This window comes from Sphaeramia orbicularis, chromosome 15 (assembly GCF_902148855.1).
Source record: "Sphaeramia orbicularis chromosome 15, fSphaOr1.1, whole genome shotgun sequence".
NCBI classification, from domain to species: domain Eukaryota; kingdom Metazoa; phylum Chordata; class Actinopteri; order Kurtiformes; family Apogonidae; genus Sphaeramia; species Sphaeramia orbicularis.
Genome location: NC_043971.1, coordinates 50,700,596 through 50,718,534, shown reverse-complemented (window position 1 = coordinate 50,718,534; position 17,939 = coordinate 50,700,596). Strand labels below are relative to the sequence as shown.

General features: G+C 41.2%; 2 protein-coding genes across 4 annotated transcripts in view; both read right to left on the bottom strand.

Moving 5' to 3' along the window:
- Positions 1-697: 697 nt before the first annotated feature.
- Positions 698-3,767, bottom strand: LOC115433903 (spectrin beta chain, non-erythrocytic 5-like). Its single transcript, XM_030155460.1, has 3 exons — positions 3,610-3,767; positions 1,987-2,122; positions 698-943 (listed from the first exon to the last, which is right to left on the bottom strand). Exons 1-3 carry the CDS (start codon positions 3,765-3,767, stop codon positions 698-700), a joined length of 540 nt encoding a protein of 179 aa, XP_030011320.1.
- LOC115433833 (spectrin beta chain, non-erythrocytic 5-like) overlaps positions 3,659-17,939 on the bottom strand; it is a 33,638-nt gene continuing 19,357 nt past the window's right edge. For 2 of the 3 annotated variants that reach the window (XM_030155375.1, XM_030155376.1), the window contains exons 11-16: positions 16,004-16,181; positions 8,475-8,602; positions 8,267-8,384; positions 7,401-7,550; positions 7,048-7,198; positions 3,659-3,866 (exon numbers count right to left, since the gene is read on the bottom strand). In XM_030155375.1, coding sequence (XP_030011235.1) covers positions 3,772-3,866; positions 7,048-7,198; positions 7,401-7,550; positions 8,267-8,384; positions 8,475-8,602; positions 16,004-16,181 — 820 coding nt within the window. In that variant the 3' untranslated portion in view covers positions 3,659-3,771. The remainder of the gene's footprint in view (positions 3,867-7,047; positions 7,199-7,400; positions 7,551-8,266; positions 8,385-8,474; positions 8,603-16,003; positions 16,182-17,939) is intronic. The other variant, XM_030155377.1, reaches the window with a different exon arrangement.

Sequence of the window (17,939 nt, the reverse complement as noted above, 5' to 3'; positions counted from 1 at the left end):
TAAGATTAGAATAAATAGAGATAAATCGCTTAAGAAATGTTAAATATAGAGAAAAATTAATTTGGAAGCAGTTACAAAAGTAGCACTGGGTCTTTATGGGTTAAATCAATCAGGTACTATTTTAATAAATAATCACGTGAATACTTTCTTTTTTAAGTCAATATCTTTAGGTTTTGAACCAAACAACACAGATGTTGTCTCAGGCTTCAAGAAACAGTTTTACTCCATAATCTGATATTTTTAAGACCAAACACGTATCAGTCATAAATGACAGATCAATCGGCAGCTACAGCTCTAATCCTATTGGTTTGTACGACTGAAGTTGTTCTTGTTCAAAGATAATAAACTGAACGCAGTGTTCATGTGAATTTAACAAACTCTGCAACATAACATCGCTATTTCTGACTCTTCATCATCGTAGATCCTCATCTGAGGTGTTTTTGCTTTATCGGTCACTGCCGGCGTGTGTTAATTTCTCGGTCAAACGTCACACAAAGTGACATTTACACAATAAAAGCACTGTTAAATTGGATGGTTTCTATCCAGTCAAACAACACAGTGCTTTTAATTTGAAACTGTTAAGGAAGTGAGTGAGTGAGAACAGAACGTGAGTACAGTTTGTACAGAACGATAGCTTTAACAGGAGCAGATAAAAACCATATTATTGTGAACATCAGAGCTGGAGCAGACCTTCACATCAGGTGCATCTCTGATTTGAACTAAACCTTCGCAGATCTGGTCTTCGTACCTTACTGAGCAGCTCCCTGACGGCCTGGTCGTGACTCTGTGATCGGCCTCGTTCCCTCGCCGTGTCATTCAGCATCTCCACGGCCTCTCGCAGCTCTTCCACAGGGTCTCCCATGCCCTCCATCAGGGGGTCGCCGGCCCCGCTGTCCTGGAGCTCCAGTAACGTTGGAGCAGAGGAAATGTCAGTGTGGAGCGGCTGAAACGTCCACACAAAGACAGTCAATGTCAGGTTTATTCTGAAATTCTATGACATACTGATCATGTCCGACAGCTTTAGTTCCTCTGCAGCAGAGATCAGCTGATACGATAATGATGAGCAGCAAAAATCAACTTCCACCCAAAGCAGAGAATCCAGACACTGAAAACACACTATGCATATCTGAAGATAGCCTGAAATTAAATCTTAAAGGCATTTGACTAGAAAAGAAGTGTGTTAACTTATGAGGACCTCAGGTTTAAGTTAACCTTCCAGTATCAGCAAAAGTTGTTCATTTTTTTATTTTTAAAATTCTGATCCATCCACTAAAACCATCCCATAATAAAAAAGTGTTATATTCCTACACTAACACCCTTCTACCAAGTGAGTACAAAATACACACTGCCATATTTAATATTTGACCAAGAAGAAAAAATAATAATGTATATGAACCAATGTTTGTGTTAATCACTGACATATGATAGAAGGAAAAAAAACTGTAATCCAATTTATATGTGGAATACTGAAAAAAAGTTTTTTGTGTTTTTTCATCACAAAATGGTATTTAAAGGGTTAAAAAAAGGGACAATAATTGAGTATTTGGTGTTTTGGTTCACAGATCAAGTTGATGAAATATTTTTTTAAAAATATATACAAAAAGTTGCAATTATTAAAAAAAAAGGATAAGAAACCGAGAAATGAAGGCATTGGAGATATACACAGGAAAAAAAAACAGATAGATTGTTTTGTTCTTTACTGAAAAGAAAAGAAATACAGAGAAACAACATTGTAAAATGTAATATGTGCATGTGAATGTAAAACATGTAAATTCTCCACTACAAAATCAAATAAAAACTTGAATTAAAAATAAAGTTGCTTTTACTGCAGCGCTGTGCAGATTATGTGCTCTTGGTGGTTGGAAGGACCTCCATGGGTGGGACACCGAAGGGTTAAGGGGACTGAGGATATGCATAAAACATCCTCTTCCACTGACACGGGGCCTGAGGAGGTTAAAGCTGGAGGTCCATGGATGTTCTCCTCACCTGGCCTAGGCTGTACTGACTCCCTCCCAGGTCTTGGATCTCCTCCAGCTCCACCCGCTCCAGGAACTCCGTCAGCATCCGGGTGTCCTGCAGCTCAGAGCTCTGCTGGGTCAGGGCGCTCTGGACCTGCCGGTACCTGGAGAACAACCACAGACCATGAGGAACATTAAACAGGCTTGGATATTCTACCATTTCTGTTCAAGTGTTGGTGACGTCACCAAACTGAAGAGTATAAAACCACATCATCAGAGACTAATGTATGGTTTCCAACTTCTTTGTCAGCAGTTCAGTTTCTTTGCATCATTTAATCTTTTGCATCATTTTCATCTCGTTGCATCTTTTAGGAATATTTTTAAAACAATAAAAAGAAACAAAAAGAAAGTTTCTTAAACGTTCTCTCTGGACCAAAACCAGCCTTTAACCTGTGAAGACCTGAAAATTTACATATGATAAATGTAGATAAATGTAAGACCTGAACATTTATATATGATAAATGTAGATACTAGTATGAATTCATGACGGTCTCCACACGTCTCTATCTTCCATCTCCTCCTTAACCCGGTCCAAAGCCGGCGTCCTTCAGCAGAACCACATCACAGACCTCCAGCTGTCCACAGTCGAGTTGCATTTTCTAATCGCTACAGCGGACGTCTGTGTACATAATATATCATGTGTCTAAATACACATACCGTGGATCTTCAGGGTCCGTGGGCTGTGCCGGCACCGGTTATATATGTTGTATGGATAACAGGTGAGACCTTTAAAAGCACCCTTTTTTCCCAGAATAAAGAGCCTTAAGTTACTGTATACAGCATTAAATAGGACGCTCACGCCCTAACTGTGTATCAGCTGCTGATGAACTACCTGCCCCCACCCACCCCCCCACCCTTCCGATCCAGCACCCCACCCCTGGAAATACATACAAACCCCCAGACCTCCACTTGGCTTTATTTTCCTTGGTCAGCCTGATGCTCTGTAAAGGGTCACAACTCCGTTTATGGACAAAAATACATCCAGGACCAGGTTCAAGCAGGACCAGTTCACAACAAGACCAGGTTTTACCACATCCTATTTGGTCCCTTTTGGTTTGTTTTCTTGTTTTTTGTTACTTTTTGGGTTCACTTTTAAGGTCTGTTACTTATTTTGTTCATTTCTGATGATTTTACATGCATAAATGTTGATTCCATAGACTTTCAGTGTTTCTTTTAAGTCCAACTGAAGACGGAGACACCCCCCTGTAAATGCTGGTGATCCTGATGCCAAGTGACAGGCCGTGGGTGAAGTCCATGTCAGGACTGTGGGGTCGACTTCACTAAACGCTTCATGAATCCAGAGTGAATGGGTTTGTAATGAATGAGCACATGGAGCTGCTTCTGCCAGGTTTATGACATCTATGGACATGTATTCATAGTGGTTTATGGGGTGAAGTTGTTTGTCTTAAGTAAGAAATGAGGATTTTATGAATAAACTCTTCCATGTTGGAGCAGAGAACATAACCTGTGACCTTCTGGAAACACTGACGTGGTTTTCCTTTATGTCCTGCCACCAGCGTAGAGTGTGATTGTTCAGATCATAACACCCATCTTCCATGAGGACAGAGCCCACGTCCGTCCTCAGACCTACTTTTTTTCCACCTGGTCCATGCGTCCTGGGAGGCCAAGGGTGTGGGCATGGCTGTGACAGTGCAGCCGCTCCACCTCCCTCCTCAGGGCATCAAGCTCCGGGCTGCGGGCCGCCACCTCCCTCTCCAGCAGACGGCTCTCCTTCTCAGCCACGCTCATGGTTTCAGGGTCTCCAGCCAATGAGGACTCTTTCATGGAGAGCTCCACCGACTCTAGCCACGCCTCCAGACTGCCCAGGGCCTGCAGCACCTTCACCACCTGGACACCAACCACACAACAGGGGTCAGAGCTTCAACCAGCATGATGTCAAAACATGCAGACCACTGACTGGTTGATCTATAATCATCTCCACCTTCATAATCCACCACGGATATGAGTCAATGTTCTTGCCTTAATTAAATAATGTTGTATTTCAGGCATTAGAACTTGTTCTAAGTTTCCTCCACTGTTCATGCAATGACCGCATGAGGATGACATCAGAATACGTGTACATTGCTATGGCAACCAGCTGAAGGATGACTGTACCTGCAGTGAAGTGAACTGAAACCAAAGCTGAACCATGTGGAGGTGATTTTAGCCGATATCATCAGTGGAAAAGACACAAAACTAAGACTAAAACCAGCGGCAACAAAATACAAACCCAAATACAAATTCTTAATAATAAACTATAAAATAAACCTACCCTTAAAAAAAATAGAACCAATGGCCCTGTAGCTTACCGGCCAAATTAAAAGCTTTGGGAAATGTATCCAGATGCCATTTATATCACCCAGTTCTGTGTATTTATTAATATAACAGAGATAGCCCATGTTTTGGTCATATTCCAATCAGATCTGTAAAAAATTCAAATTCCAACTTGATATCATTGATACTGATTTATTGTATCAATCCACTTCCTATCTGTTATAATGGGAAAATTTTTCAAAATTTGCACCAAATCCAGAATCAGATCTGGATCGAAATAATTGCAATACCTTGTGTTGACATCATCATAAAGAAGCTGTATACCAGTTTGAAGTCAATCAGAACTGGAGTTTGGGAGAAAAAAGACGATTGAAATTTTTTCCCCATAAGAGCCCATGTTAAATTTTCCGTAAGTTCCCGGATCCAGAAGAAGATCCTGATCAGCATGTGGCCATTATGTTTTGGTCATCTTCCCATCAGGGCTGGACTGTAGAAATTTACACTGGATATCATTTATACAGGGTGTCCCATAAGTCTCCATACATAGGAAAAACAAACGTTTCTTGACATAAACCATTTTTATTTATATAATATGCTCTATAGGACTGCCATTTTGTCGGGAACACATTTCAATGCGTGTCTGCTGAGAACTATAAAGAAGAAATATGAAGAAATACATGTTAGAACCATATGTATTTTGTCTCCTATGTATGGAGACTTATGGGACACCCTGTATTTACTGAGTTATTGTATCCATCCACTTCCTATCTCTTATAATGAGGAAATTTTTCAAAGTCACACCAAATCCAGAATCAGATCCGGATCCAAATAATTTCACTAACTTTGTTGACATCATCATAAAGAAGCTGCATACCAAGTTTGAAGTCAATTGGAAGTGTAGTTTTGGAGAAGAAGACGATTGAATTTTTGTAACGGACGACAGACGACGACGACTACAGACGCTGCATTACGACAATAGCTTACGGCCTGTCGGCTGGTAAGCTAACTAGGGATGGGAATCGATAAGAATTTAACGATTCCGATTCCATTATCAATTTTGCTTATCGATCCAATTCCTTATCGATTCTCATTGGGTGAGGGAATAAAGAGTACAAACAGGTGTTTGCATTAACTGTCTTTATATTTCCATCTGCACAGAAAATATAACATATACAATATGCACAAATAATAATAGCAGATGACGCCGGGGCCTGGTTTGGAGAGGGGGGGTCATACAGTGAAAGTGAAACTACAGACTCTTTACTAATTCCTCTATTGCTGCATTTCCACAACGTGGAACCAGTTCGACTCGGCCCGTCTCCCGTTGTTGTGCACCTCATTTCCTTCCCCCTACCTTCAGAAAACTTGTATTGAGGGGGTACGACGTTTGTTGAACGCACCAGAACCGGAACTGGGTCCAGATGACGGCCTGGTGTTCACTCTGCTGCTAGATTCAAGCGCCGCTAAGTAGCAAATCAAATAAGTGAAATTCCTGTAAATGAATCACATGCTGTGGACAAATGTTTGAGCAATTGGAGGGATTCCACCCTTTTGAAGAAATGGAGGCTTTGACAGTGTTACAAGTATCCCTGGTGTCATCTTTTAGACCATTTCTTCGTCAACACCATGTCAGCTACGTTCTGACCAAAAGAATGCAACGAAGGCGGAATTGATAAGCAGAATCGTTAAGCAGGCAGGCAAATGATTCCAAGGAACTGAGCTACTGGGATCCAGTTCTCAAAAAGAACTGGTTCTCAGTCCCCATCCCTACTTAACACCTAAACCTGCTTGATTATGTCTGAGATGTTATTATTACTATCTGATACTGATCGTTATTGAAACGTCCTCTTACTGTGGACAGTTCCGTCATCTCAGTCTGACTGTTTGTTCTCATGGAAAACACAAATATCATTTATTTTTTAAATTAAACTTCCATAAAAATACAAAGACTTTACAAATACTTGAATGTTTCATGTTTTACTCAGTACATCACAGGCCTGGTTTATATATATTTTTTCCCGTTTCTGTGTTAGATCACCTGAAATCCTCCTAAATCCAGACGTTTTTGTGATTACATTTTGATGAATTGTGAAGCTCTACAAGTTGCAGAATTTAATTTCTCAAAAAGGGAACGTTTTGTTTAAGAGGTTTTTGATGTTCAAAGATAATATTTCATGCATGTATAAAACATGCATTTAATAGTTTGGTCCTGTGTTACTTGTGCATCTATTAAAGCTGAAGGGCTGAGGCTCCACATGAGGCAAACGTTAACGTCGTACACATCAGATTTTCCTCATATCACATGTATTTTCAGCTCATATGTAGTTTTCTGCTGCTCACTGATCGAATGCCAAAATAACTAGAGATGATTTACTGAAAAAAGACAATAAAGGTAGCTTAGTGCACTCTGATCTGCATCATGTCATAAAACTCTCCACTTTAATTGTGAATTTGTTGGATTTGCAGCTATTTTTATCCAGTATTTGTATTACATGGTGGTGATATTTACATCCCCTGCATGAATGTTTCCTAAATCTTTGCGTTTACCTACAGATGCTACACATTAAGGAGGTGAATGAGCTTTTCTTTGCGTGCACAGCTTCGCCCCTTGGCCCTCATGGATCTTCTTACAATGGGAGAACAGATCTGGAGTGATGTGTCATAACTGTGAATGCTGGCCATATTTCAGCGCTAAGTAAGCGGCCTCAGTGTGACTAAGAGCGGCGCTTGTTGTGGGATGTTTTATGAGCCTTACCCTGAAGCCCAGCTCCTTGGAGGCCTGCAGAAACACTTGGTTTCCTCTGGTGCCTCCTCCGCAGTTCCTCCCACAGGACTTCCAGCTGGCCCAGGAACTCCTGGATCTTGGCGCTGCCGGGGTGCTGCGCTCGGACCAGGCCCCGCCCCTCCTGACAGATGTGTGTTGAAGTGACGAGAACATGTGATAACACACTCTGGGACTCATGTTACCAAATCTAATCAGAAGCTTCAGCTATCTACAGAAACGCCTGCTCATTATTGGATGAATAAATAAACCAGGCCTGTCAACGGTGGAAGGAATGTGTGTTTCAGCAGAAAGTATGAGTGTGACACAACGCCGCCGACGCTCACCCTTTTGACCACCTCGATCCGGGCCCTGTTAGTGAGGATCTCCTGTTCTAGAGCCCGCTGACACCTGTGGGCCGCCTCCAGGCCTTCGCAGCCCGCCACCGAGCACACCTGAGTGGCCATAGACACGTTGTCCTTCAGCCAGGACAATGTCTGAGCCCAGAAACACAACGGGATCAAGAAATATACAGAGGACCAAAGAATGTACAGGAGGACAACAGACAGAGGAACAAGACACCTGGAGTTCACAGACAAAAACAACAGGGGGAGCGGAGTCCTGATCCACAAAACCATAAACTTATGTCATGAAAATATGGACGACAGTGAAAACTCACAGACAAATCCCTTTATCATGTTTGAACTGACTGTAAAGTAGCATTTAATTCAGGTAAAGATGGTAAAGTGGCATATACACTGGTGTCAAGACAGTAAAAATACTGTGTAAAGACGGTAAAGTACCATGTATTCATTCATTATCCATCCAGTTAAAGGCTAAGACAGAAAAACATTTACATTTTTATTGTATTTTATTTTTTTGTTCAATTTACCTTTTTATTTTCATTTCAGTAATTATTTCTTATTAAGTTTTATTCATTAACTACAACATTAAAAATGTGACTGATGTTCTTGAGTTATTCTGTCCTGACATTCAATCCATAATAACTGTGAACAGTTTGTACAAATGAGAACCCATTAAGACACTCACAGTAAATGAGTCATTTAAAATGTGACATAATGTCTGTGGTTTTAATAACTGACCTTACGATTCAAAACCAAAGCATTTTTATGTTTTCATGTGAACACAAACAGTTCTGGAAAGTGTTTTCTGGTGAAAGGGAACTGCAGGTGTGTACATCCTGGTGGGTCACCTTGTCAGCTGACACGGTGAACTTCTGGAGCTGAATGTGGAGTGGCGGGTGGCCCGGGGGGGCGGCGGTGGTGGCAGGGGGCGCGGGCTCTGCTCTGGGCTCCAATCTGGACTTCCTGCTGCAAAGAAAACACAGACATGTGACTCCAATTATGCCTTACATAAAGATGTCTGATTATGTAACAGGGAGACGCCCGGTGGAGTGTCACCTTTCACCCTTCGGCTGACGTCGGACCATGACCTCATGTGCACAGACAAGGTCGTCCCCCGTGGGCGAGGGGGCGTGGTTCACCAACTGCAACTCCTGGACTTGACCAATCCCAGAGTCCACAGAGCCCTGTGGACAGAAGGACAAGGACAAGGACGAATATTTTATAAAACTTTATTCATAATCAGACTCTCAGTTTTTTAAATAATGCACCTTAAATCAGTTTCAGTTTTCTTTGATAAATATTGTTACTTTAAACATCAGTAAATGTTCAGTTGTACATGTATGTCTAAGTATATTTGTCTGTTAGCTGAGGAGCAGTAGAAGAGTCAGGATGGAAATACTCGCAGTACAAGTACATGAGTAAATACTTTCCAGTGCAGTTGGGGAACTCCGTGTGAGTAATGTTGTTCCTTTTCTGTCATTATCGGCCGTAAATGTAAATGTTGAGGCGGTTCATAGACCTCTCAGATGGAGGCTTTAGTGCTGATGGCGAGGGCGGGCGCCGTGGATGAGCGCCCGGACCAGTTTAACGTTTCTCCTGTTAATGACACAAACTCAACTTCAACACAATGCTCGGCCTCTGTGGGTGAAATAAACCAGACCAGGATGAAGATAGTGACGGCGTTTCTTTTTCCAGTTTGACAGCGGTGATGTTCCTGAAAACATTAACGCAGCAGCGAATCAACGATCCTGGCTTCATAAATGAGTGTGTGTGTATATGTGTGTGCGTGCGTGTGCAGAACCAGCCTAGAGCTTTTCCAATCCCCCGTCCCCGACTCTCATTAAACAGCAGCAGTCATTTCCACGGCTCTGTTCACAACTATGCAGCGGAGGTTTTCACAGGGTCAACGCCAGAGCTGTAGACCTCCACTCTGTACAGAAGGATATTACAGACGTCAACAGCTACTGAGGGTCTTTTATAACTCTGTGAATAGTTCTGAGGTCGGCCAAAGGAGCCTGAAAATGAACAGCCTCCGACAAGAGCGACTGATGTGGAGCAGTTGTCGCTTTTCCATTGACCCCCAAACTACTTGAATATGACATGTGCATGAAAATTTGTCTAATGGAAAAATAACAATTTTGTCAAAACTCTCATTTTTCAATGAAAAGTTTTTGTTCTTGTTAGACGTGGTTTGTCAGTCATAGTGAAATTGGTATATCACGCAAAACTGTAATGGAAAGTTGAACCCAAACATGTGTGTCTATGTGTGGACACACCAGGAAACCACATCAGTTTAGAATTTAGGAGTAGATAGAGGAGGAACCAGCATTCTAGATTCAAAACAACACATATTTATGTTCGTGTTTATAGAAGGACTTCTACTGACATCTACCAGAAGAAAGAAACTAATCAGCACATGGGATTGAATGGAAAAACCAACATTACACACTTGTATTTGGAACACATTTAGGAAACATCAGTAAAGTTTTGCGCAAATGTAGGATGGAAAAGAGACTAGTGACACAGGCTAACACTGAAAAACAACAAGTCCAACACCGAACCAGCAGGATCCAGGAAACAGACCACAACCAGGACCAGGACCAGAACCATGACCAGGACCAGGACTTACTCACTTTACTCTGAAATTTCTGACTAGACTTCAGTCTGGTTCATCAAAACTCTAATTCAAATACTGTATCACAATGATTTCCCAGGATTATCACAGAATCACAAACCGGTCTCCAGGGTTTACTTTGTTCATATTGTCAGAAAATGAGAAAAAAAAAAAAATTCTAACATTTTGCTGACGTTTCCTCCTGTTTATTTTGATGATGAGCAAATATTCAGTTATTTTAAAAGCTGAAAAATTCTGCTTCTAGATTTAATAAATGTTGTGACCATAAAGATGAGCAGCTATAATGTCATTTTCATCGGGAATAAAATTGGATTCATTTTAATTAGTTTGGTTTCATGTTAATTTCATGAGACTTAGTGCATCATTGTCTGGAAACATTTTGTTTCTTCATTTACACTGTTGTCAAGTGACACCTGCTTGTTTCTGCATTTTTGGTTGGATTTGTCTTGTTTCATCTTTTTAATGTTTTCTTCTGTTTAATGTTTTGTCTTTCATCTCATTTCATCTGTTTCTTTCATGTTGTTTTAACTTTAATGTTGTTGCAACTTTTTTGTGTCTAATGTTGCATCTTCTTGTGTCTTATGTCGTTTTCATGTTGCTTCGTCTTTGTTGTTTCATCTTTTTAATCTTGCATCTTCTGTTTATGTCTCTTAAGTGGTTTTCATCTTGTATCTTGTTTTCATCTTTTTAATGTTGCATTTTTCTTGTATCTTTTTTGTATCTAATATTGTGTCTTCTTCTGTCTTTTATGTCACTGTGTTGTTTCATCTTTTGCATCTTGTTTTATCTTCTGCTAACGTTTCTTAAGTGGTTTTCATCCTGTATTTTGTTTCATCTTGTTTCATCTCGTTTCATCTTCTTCTGCTACGTCTCTTAAGTGGTCTTCATCTTGTATCTCATTTCATCTTTTTCATCTTGTTTCATCTTCTGCTTACATCCCCTATGTGGTTTTCATCTGGTTGAGTCTACGTCTGCAGAGTGAACCTGGTCTTCGTTTGTCTGATGTCATGAGTTGAACCTGCTCTGACTCAGTTAACGTCTTCATAACCGTCAGTGGAGTTTTCAGGCCTTCTCCAGAGTGTTCTGTTCTGTTCTGTCTTCAGTGTCCGGTCCAGTCCTCTGTGAACTCTACATTCAGATCCGTTCATTCCAGATCTCCTCTTTCTCCGAGTGCTTCTACCATGTGCTATGAAGTGATGTCACCCGTGAACTATCGCTTCTCACCAAGTCCATCTGGTTTGCAGCCGCAGCATCTGGAGGCGATTAACCAGAGAAACAGACGATCGGCGTGTTTACGTCCACAAAGAGGCCGAACTACTGCGGATCCTGGACCCGACGGCCCACATGTGGACCTGACATGATGTAGACCAGCATACAGGTCCATGCATGGTCATCCTTCCGTCTACAGGCTTATTTTATTCACATAATCAGATAAAACAGCTCAGGCTTCAGTGTTTTACTGAAGGTCCTCCTGTACAGTCTCATGACAAACATCTGACCTTCACAAGAGTGTGAAGGATCCACACTTTAACCTGTCGCTTCCACATCATTAGTGTTAATTTACTCCTATTTACCAAGTTCCAAAGCTTAGAACTGAAGAATGAATCAATGACACCTCATTCAAAAGGTAACAACCTCTAGTTTCACAACATTTACTGTTTTACTTTGTGGATGAAAAACCTGAACTACATCAGGTTAAATTTAACTGTTTTTTTTTTTTTTTACCCATTTTTGAGCTTGACTACATCAGTATCCCGGTGATTCTGTCACTAATTATGCTTTGTTGTTCAGGAATACTGTAAATAAACTTAGACTCAGTTGTGGAGAATCTGATCTTTCTAACAAATTATAACATGTCTATGTTGACAAAAGTTTTATTGTACAAACTTTAATGTATTTAATATGAAATGGTGGGAATGAACCACAAAGAACTATATTTTTCATTAGTTTCATGTTGATGAATAAGAGAGTTGACTGCACTCAAAGAAACACAGTAAGTTAATTATTTATGAATAATTTAAAGCCAAAAATCAGCCTTTAAACTGGAAACACAATGATTGAACATTTATCCAGACTGGTGGTCAAATGTCTTTCTTTGTCATGTTAAAAGCCATACACTGATAATAGTTGTGGAAAATAGAACTGATTATTCCTGCAGTTCTTTCTTTATTTTTGTTCATTGCTAGTTAGTCAGAACCAGAACCAGATCCAGATCCAGAACCAGAACCAGTTCAGACCTGATTCTTTCTACATATTGATGAGTTCAGTCCAACCAGGAGCCGCAGGTAAAAGGAAACCACGACACTAATGACATTTACTGTTCACGGTTCTGTTGGAAAATCATCTGCTCTGCTGTAAGAACAAGTGGATCATTCAGAGACAGAGCGTCCAGATCCAGATCCTGGACCAGTAAAGACCACCAGGACCAGGTTTATGTCTCAGAGAAGTCTGACTGGCAGCTTCATGATGGATGTTCCTGCTGTTTCTGCTAAAGAACAATTCACTTTATAAAACTTAGGCTGTATTCAGACCTACTTCGTTTGGTCTGTTTAAAATGGACCAGAGTTTGTTTCCCTGGAAAGTCCAGACTTTTTTTTAGGTGTGAATACAAACATGCCAACTCTGATTCGAACCAAACAAGGGGACTGAGACCACTTAGAAGAGGTGGTCTCAGTCCATTTCCAAACGGACTCTGGGCTGGTTCACGTCTGGTGTGAATAGAACTGTCCTCGCGCCCAAACAAACCAAGGAACCATGCACCTTTTAGTGCTTGAAGAGCCACCGTAGCTACATATTTATTTATTTAATGTTGTACTTGTTTTTAACTCATAATGTTGTGCCTCATACCCAATGTGTCGTCTTCTTACTGCTAGCATGTTGTGGTTTAGGGCACACAGGGTATGTTTGATTACAAGAAGCCGTCAAACAGCACGCCTTCACCAATGCAGAATGACACGTAAAACGTTGACATCGCACCTTTTTGTTCTTGACAAGCCACCATAGCCCCTGGAAGTAGCTGAGCCTCATGGGTAGTCAGAGCAAACAGCAGAGCCATGAGCCATGGACAGACGTGGACCAATGAGAACACTGAATGTCTTATTAACATTTAGTCAGCTGTCTATATTACAAAACTGGCTCTGAATGACAGTTCACATTATATTCATAAATTTGTGTCTGTAAAAATTGAATACATATTCCAAAAATGATAACTGCACGTAGGACCTGTATGTTTGTTTTCATCAACTCCCGCCGTCTCTGATTGACCCCACCCTCAACTTTTCTGTCCTGTCGCCATCATCAACCCAGAGGAGAAAACAGCTGAGGGAGGTTTTGTGACCTTCAGCTTCAGAAACAGACGACATTAAAGTGAACAAACCGAATCCAGAGAATGGAAAGAGTGAGGTCTTCTAGATGTGAGGGTCAACAGGAGGAGAGAGGACGGTGAAGGGACGTCATGTGCAAAGACTAAGTATAAACATGATTACCGCTCTTTAACCAACCACACACTTCGGCTCCTTCAGACGACGCCGACGGTATTTCCCTGTGGATTTATGGGTCCGGTTGGGGTCTGAGGAGTCCACGCTTAGCAGATCAAAGCTTCACCTCAGACTGAACCATGTCTATTAATATCCATCCACCGACTCTATGTTTGTTAAAGCCAACAGATTATTCTACTGTTTAGTCAAAGGACATAAAAACTACTATGGTTTGGGGTCGGCGGGGAAAGGCCTGTTTGCTCTGGCCCGTCGTCGAAACACTCACGACTTGATATTTTTCATGGAAATTGAAGGGATTCCAGTGCCAGGATAAATAACACCTATAAAAGCTGTTCCTGTGACTCCAATGAGGAAAAATACATAACATTAAAGAAGCAAGATAGTAAAGAACGGCTGGAAAATACAGTCATGAACTACATGAGCTTCATGTCCTGAAGGTCTGGATGAAGTGGAGAAATTGGAGAAACATCCTGCTCTTCAGGGAAAGTTCTAATGCAACACTGTAAAATACTCAAAAACAAAAACAGGAATACTGTATGAATATATTCATGATGAAAATGTTCATTTCAGTCGATCATTATCAGGATAAATGTCCAGTGTAAAGACTGAAAGTGAAAGTAGAAGAAACGAGACAGCTGTTTGTGGTTTTAAAATAGTCATAAAACACAGAAAAACAGATGATGTCAAACACGATGAAAACAACATAAAACCAAAAAAACCCAAAAAGACAAAAACACACTGAGAGGAAAACGATAGAACAGACATAAACACATCAGCTGAGAGTCAACGCCCATGGATTTAAAGCTTATTTTTCAGGGTTCCTACAGGTTTCTACGAGTTAAAGTTAAGGCCTTTTTAAGACGGCTTAGAACAGAATTTACTGCCCATTTAACAGCCTATTTCACAGTTGTACTGGCAAAAATTCATGACTCCTAGAATTTAAGAAAATGTGTTTATTTACTCCAACGCCTTGATTCCCACCGTTCAGATTCATTTCTCATTGGTTAGCGATAATCGTTTCTAATTTCAATCTAAATTGTGAGGTTGAAACAGGTGGAACTGAGTCGATTAATGTTCCTTTGTTTGCAGTTTGGACAAGTAACAGACACATTTAAACACAACGAAGCCAACAGGTTTATGGAAACAGAACTGAAGACCGACCAGATCAAATTTAAGACCTTTAAAGACTTTTTCAAGGTAATAAATGCAGGTTTATAAATTCAACACTTTTAAGACTTTTTAAAACCCCGCAGGAACCCTGATTTTTGGTCATTTTCTTTAATTTGATTAAATCCAGTGAACATTTCATCAAAATAAAGAAATCAACATTAAAATCAACTTTAAAATATTGATGAGTTAAACTGACACTAGAGGGAAACTCAGACGTCATGAAGAGTCAGAATGTAACGACAGCAGGCTTCACAGAACCACACGTCTATGCATTTATTCTAGTAAATTAGAATCAGTAGACGTATAAATCAGAAAACACTGGACCCCTTCCTCAGACTGGATCTTAAATACTGAGTCAAAGTAAAAATGCCCTGTACCAGGTTCAAGGCAGAACTAGGGATGGGTGATATATCGAATATACTCGATATATCTCGGCTTGCTCCGCGTGAGATGTATGAAATTACTGTATCACTACCATCAAGTACAGATTGTCACATAAATGTTTAAAGACGTGTCGGTATGTAATTCTCTTTTGAGTTTCGCTTCTTTCACTCTCTCCTGGTGCTCCTCTCATGGCAAGCAGCAAACTCCCCCGCCCACCCAGGAAACTGTCCTGCACGCATGCGTGTTTTTGTACCAGGAGAAGCGGGAGGAGAGCATGAAGAGAGCGAGAAAAAAAGTCAAGACCCAGGCGAGATTACAATTAAGAGACATTAATTGAAGATGGAGACGGACGACTTTGTTCCGAAAAAACACAGCACTGGCTCTATCATCTGGCAGTGGTTCAGGTTCCGCAGGGAAGACGCTGAACAAAATACGGTTATCTGCAAAATATGCCTCAAAACCATGGCCACCAAAGGTAGCAGTACCACGAACTTATTTCACCACCTTAAATGCCATCCACTTCAAAACGAAGAATGCCTCAAACTCTGCATGTCCACATCCCCCCCTACACCACATAAAACATCCAAGGAACGAGCACCGAAGCAAATGACTCTGGTTTCTTCGTTCGCCAATTCAGTCCCATATGACAAAAAAAGTCAAAAATGGAAAGAGATCACGACTGCAGTAACACAGAACCATTATCTCTTTGATGTCAAAACTAAAACCGCTGTTCAGAACATCTGACCAAAACACGACTACTTAGGAAAAACCTCCTGAAACCGTATGCCGGACATTTTCCGAGGCTGAGGGGAAAGTGCATCAGTTTCCATGGCGCCGGAGGAGGCGGAGCTCCCACCGCAGTTACATCAGAACCAGAATGAAACAGCAGAGTGACTCACCACGCAGCCCTTCAGCCGGTTCTGCTCCTCCTTCACCTCCTTTCCCATGGTCCTTTGAGCCTCCGTTCCCACGTGGCCCTGGGACTCCCGGGCCGGGGTCACGGGGTCGCCATCTTCCCTGGTGAACGGAGTGGCGGTGGCGGCAAGGGTGGTGGGGGCAGGTCCGGTCCGGTCGCTCCTGCAGGACGAGCAGAGCTGGGGGTTAAACCGGGCCAAGACCACGGAGTCCAAGTATGGCAGTGAAGTCCACGGCTGTTTGTGTTTTTGGCTTTAAATACTGATTGGACGGAACACATGATGTAATCTGCGTCTAAAGATAGAGCTGTTCCGTCTGAGAAATGTTTGGACAGACGCAGATGTTGGACTTTAGATCCTCAACGTGAATATGAACAAACATCAGAGCTACTGGATGAAGCACATGTCAACACAACCAACCAGAGCCATGAAAAGTGTCCATTTTAAGGCTGAGTTCTGTTTTTAAGGCGGTGCTTTTGCTGTGATAACATCTACCTACAAACAGGAGCTCAACGAGCTGTGTATCACTGGTTCTTTTCATATTCAGTTGAAAATCCACAATCAGAAAATGAAAAAATTACTCCTTATTTCATTATTCGTGTACAAATCAAAAATAAAAAAATTAGTTGTTTTTCATTCTTTCAATTGTACGCACAAATTAAAAATTGGAAATAATCAAGTGGACCAAATGTTGGTTTCATGTTGACATTTTTGATATCTGATTTGGTCTGACCCAGAAGTTCCTGACTTGATGGTGTGTTCCTCAAAGTGTCTTCTCCATAGATTGTCTCCCATGGACGCACTGTATTAGACAAAACAACAACACCTGGAAGATCCTGTCCATTTTTTCAGTTGTCATGTTGTCCTCCTTCACAGTAACGCGTTTGTTTCCTCTGAATAACACCACATTCTCCATTATCACAGAATGCATTTGACGGAATACTAGCAAACCCTCGACTGTCCAGAACAACACACCAACAAGTCAGGAACTTCTAGGTCAAACCAAATCTGATATCAAAATTGTCAACATGAAACCCCACATTTGGTCCATTTGATTATTTCCAATTTTTAATTCATGCGTACGATCGAAAGAATGAAAAGCAACAATTTTTTAAATTTTTGATTTGTACATGAATAATGAAATAATGAGTCATTTTTTCATTTTCTGATAGTGGATTCTCAACTGAATATGAAAAGAATGAATGATACATGGATTCTCAACACATCTTTAACCTTCCAGTTGTGAAGCCTGCTACTGGACGTTAGTCTGGTTTTGTCTGTCTTTTATGTTTGTCTGTCACTTCCTGTTTTATTTTGTTAAGTTTTCCTCATGTGTCTTGTCGGTTGTCTTTACTTCCCTTCCTGGTTCGTGTTCACCTTTTCCCTGATTACCTGACTCCGCCCTGATGTGTTCCACCTGTGTCTCATTGTCTTCCCTCCCTTTTGTGTATTTATACCCTGTCCTTTCCCCTGGTCAGACGCCAGTTCGTATTCTCTTGTAGTCTACTTACCAGTATTTTGATCCTGTCTGTTCGTTTGCCTACCTGTGTTTCGACCCGTTTTGTCATCCTGTTTTTGCCTGTTTTGCCTGCTCCCTGTCGGTTTTGTCTGCCTCCATCTGCCTTCCTGGATTTTGACCTCTTCGCCTGGTTTTTGGTACGTGAGCTAGTTTTACCCCTATGTCCTGTTGCCTGTCTGTTTGCTCTCCCGTGTTTGACCTGTTTCCGTCCCTGACCTCCCTCTGCTTCTCCCTAGTCGGCGTGCCGACTCAAAACCCGGAGACTAACTGTGGGTTCGTGTCCCTAGCCCGGAGGACGAATCCCTCGAGGACTTCCTTGGCTGCTGTCCTCAAGATCCTGTTCATTATCACAGCCTGTATTTTTGTGATACCTGAATTTAATAAACTCTGTAAACTTTTACA